This window comes from Plectropomus leopardus, unplaced genomic scaffold, assembly GCF_008729295.1.
Source record: "Plectropomus leopardus isolate mb unplaced genomic scaffold, YSFRI_Pleo_2.0 unplaced_scaffold11961, whole genome shotgun sequence".
In the NCBI taxonomy this organism is placed as follows: Eukaryota; Metazoa; Chordata; class Actinopteri; order Perciformes; family Serranidae; genus Plectropomus; species Plectropomus leopardus.
In genome coordinates, this window is record NW_024612684.1 from 860 (window position 1) to 3,930 (window position 3,071).

At 42.0% G+C, this 3,071-nt stretch overlaps 1 protein-coding gene across 1 annotated transcript; it reads right to left on the reverse strand.

The window, feature by feature from the left end:
- Positions 1–1,425: 1,425 nt before the first annotated feature.
- Positions 1,426–2,584, reverse strand: LOC121963638 (protein phosphatase 1 regulatory subunit 3A-like; the record flags this gene model as incomplete). The annotated part of the gene is made up of 1 exon (XM_042513914.1): positions 1,426–2,584. A coding segment is annotated over exon 1 (863 nt), but the record flags the coding sequence as incomplete, so codon positions are not given.
- Between the last annotated feature and the right edge of the window lie 487 nt (positions 2,585–3,071).

Below are 3,071 nucleotides of genomic sequence, written 5' to 3' on the forward strand. Positions count from 1 at the left end.
AATAGCTCCCTCGGAGGACGACATTATTGTCTTTAAGAGGCTTTGACGAGCTCATTTTCGAAGCTAATAGTGGTATCTTGTGAAACCAGACAACCCAAAGACTCCATCAGTACATTTCATGTTAACGTGCTGAGAAGGCAGCTAAATAACCCTCCAAAGTTAGACTAAATTTTGAAAAACTGGCATGACAAATTTCAAACTCTAACCTCAAGATAAATGCTTTATTCAGTGTTTTTACTGGTTTAAATCACCTGGTCTGTTTTGGAGAGGAGGAGACTTCTGCACATAATTAGGCTACTGGTAAAAACCTCCTGAACAATGAACACTAAAGAAATTTGTCTTTGTAGGTAAAAGGAAAAGTAGCCGATTTGATGAACACAAAAATTACTCCATAGACCAAATAACAGTGACATCACACTAATGACAACAATTTCTACTGGGGTAGACAACTGGCAATTGATTTCATTTGCAGAGATATGTAAAATCCACAAACTTGACTATTTCTGTGTGACATTTGAAGATATATAGTTAAACATGATGGTCCAACCTGTCTTATATTTCTGCTGTGCTTATTTTATGCAGCCTACTTTGTTGCTTTTTCTGGCTCCTCTGATAATATATATATGTATATGTATATGTGTGTGTGTGTGTGTGTGTGTATGTGTATATATATGTATACACATACACAAGTCCTACAATGTACTGCTGTGGATGGTAGTTTCATCAAAACATATTTTAGCCTCCTAAAAACTGCCCAAACTAAGAAGTCGATATCAGTTTAGGTGTATGCTATTTTGTAATATTTCCACTGCTTTACCTTATGCACTAACTCATTGAAGCAGTGGTAGACAAGCATCGTCTGTTTCTAAAATGATTTTTTTTGTCAGTGGAGTTTTGGTGACTCTGAGAAAACGGCATAATTTCCTGAGTTCAGTTTGTAAAGAGCTGTCTGACAGCAAGGTAAAGCTGTGAAAAAAAAAATCCAAATATAGCCTCCACTTAAACTGATATTGATATTTTTAGGTGGTCTTTTTTTAGCTGGACAAAAACTAACCAATTGAGGCAGTGTTTACGCTGTGCAGTTTGATTTTATGTACACGATGTGTGGGTTTTCTACTGGGTTAGTTACTGTAAACAAACACTGATTCAAATCCTTAAAATTCAGTTACAGCTTATGGTTTTGGTGTGCCACCCCAAAATGATCTGTGGCACCCCTATGAAATAATTCTGGGGGCATCACTGCACCTCGCAACTTAGAAATTAAGGTTTTACCAACAATAATAAATAGCCTGCAGATCAGTCTGTAGGAGTCAGAGGTCAAGGGAATCTTAAGCAGATAGTGGCCAACATATTGCACAGTGACCTTTTAAACATCCTTTGCTCTTTGTCTGACAAAACAAAGCACACTTGTGACGGCAGATTTACCTGTAAGCTTTCGGAGGTTTCAGGATACCTCTTACTTGCTGCGTGTTGCTGTTTGACTGAGCTGAATTATCTTCGTAGGACAGGAGCAGAGTGACCACATAATTCATAGAGGAGTTATTGGCCCAGTAATCACCATCAGAGGTTTCATAGCGGACAACAAACTCTATGCGAGAGCCGTGTGTGATGTAAGGTGGTGCAAAAGACAGCTTGAAGGAGAACTGATCAGTGCTCCCATCATGAGACCCCTGGACATACTCTGCCGGGTGGTCAAAGTAAGAGGCCCAGTTGTCCATGGTGGATCTGATGTACACTGCTTTGTTGAAGGAGATGTTCAGGACTCGTATTAGCCCAGTGAAGGCAAGTGGCTCATCCTCTGCTGGAGACATCTGCTCAACCTCCACTTTGTTAGTTTGCACAGCCTGCAGCAGGGCACTGCCGCTGGGCGCGTGGAACTCTGGATGCACATGATAGGTCGGCTCGCGCTCTGGCTGTCGATACTTTGCTTCCTCTTCCTCCCACCTCGCGCTATCCTCCTCATCATCCGAATTCAAGGCTACAAATTCCTTCACATCCACCAAATCCCCACCTGTTGTATCGGCGAATGACACTTTCTTTCCGGCGGACAGCGCCAAATGGATGCGCATGTACTCAGCGGTCTCGTCGTGGATGGAGTGGCCTCGCTTTCTGGGCACCGGGGAGCATCTCGGGATGAGGCGGACGTTCTCGGTGTCATCGTCTTCATCATCATCGTCATTATTCTCCTCGTTGTCACCGAGGGATCTGCCCTCCGCTTCCGCGACCGATTTGCCGGTTTTGATCGTGGTAAAGAGGCCCTCTTGGCTCGGTATGGATAAAAAAGACATTTCTGTAGAAGCGTGCACTCACGGAAGCTGTGCGCTCCAGAGAGTACATATGGCGTCTCCAAAAAAAGCACTACCAAACACTCATGATTTGCGCAGCAGTGCCCAGTGTAGATCCAGCGCTGTCCCTGCGTTACGCACAGAGCCTCCACAGTCAACGTGTGGCGTTAAATGTCACTCATGGACTACATGGCTTTTACTGCCAGCCCTTGAGATAGTGTATCCCCCTGGTTTACATGACTTTATGCATCGCAGTTTGGCTGCTGTCGCGGAAGGAGCAGCCTCTAATTTTAGCTCTGACCTACAGGGTTCTCCATGGCCCAAATGCGTCTTTTAAGTTGGTATAATCCTGCGACTCCCCCCCTGTTCTGTTTTGGTTCGGGCTGGCTAAACGCCCACTATTAGAAATGGGAGATGTAATATATCAGCCAGTCTTTCTAAGATATGATACATTTAAACTGAGAGACCATCTGTGGACTATAATAAAAAATCTACGAAGACACCACTGGAGCCACAATAACACACAGGCCATAATACCTTCATAATCCATATAACAGGGAGCAAAAATTGACTTGATTTCTGTCAAAAACATAAGAAGGGGGCAATTAGCAATGAACAAAGACATTACCCAAAATTAGCAAGAAATCTGTAAAAATAGATTAATTAAAAAAATTAAAAAGAAAAGAAAATTACCTGAAAATTAGTTTAAATAAATAATTAAAACATTTAAAAAATTACAACGAAAGTTTTAAAAAAAAGTAAACTGAAATAACCTAGAAAGGTGCT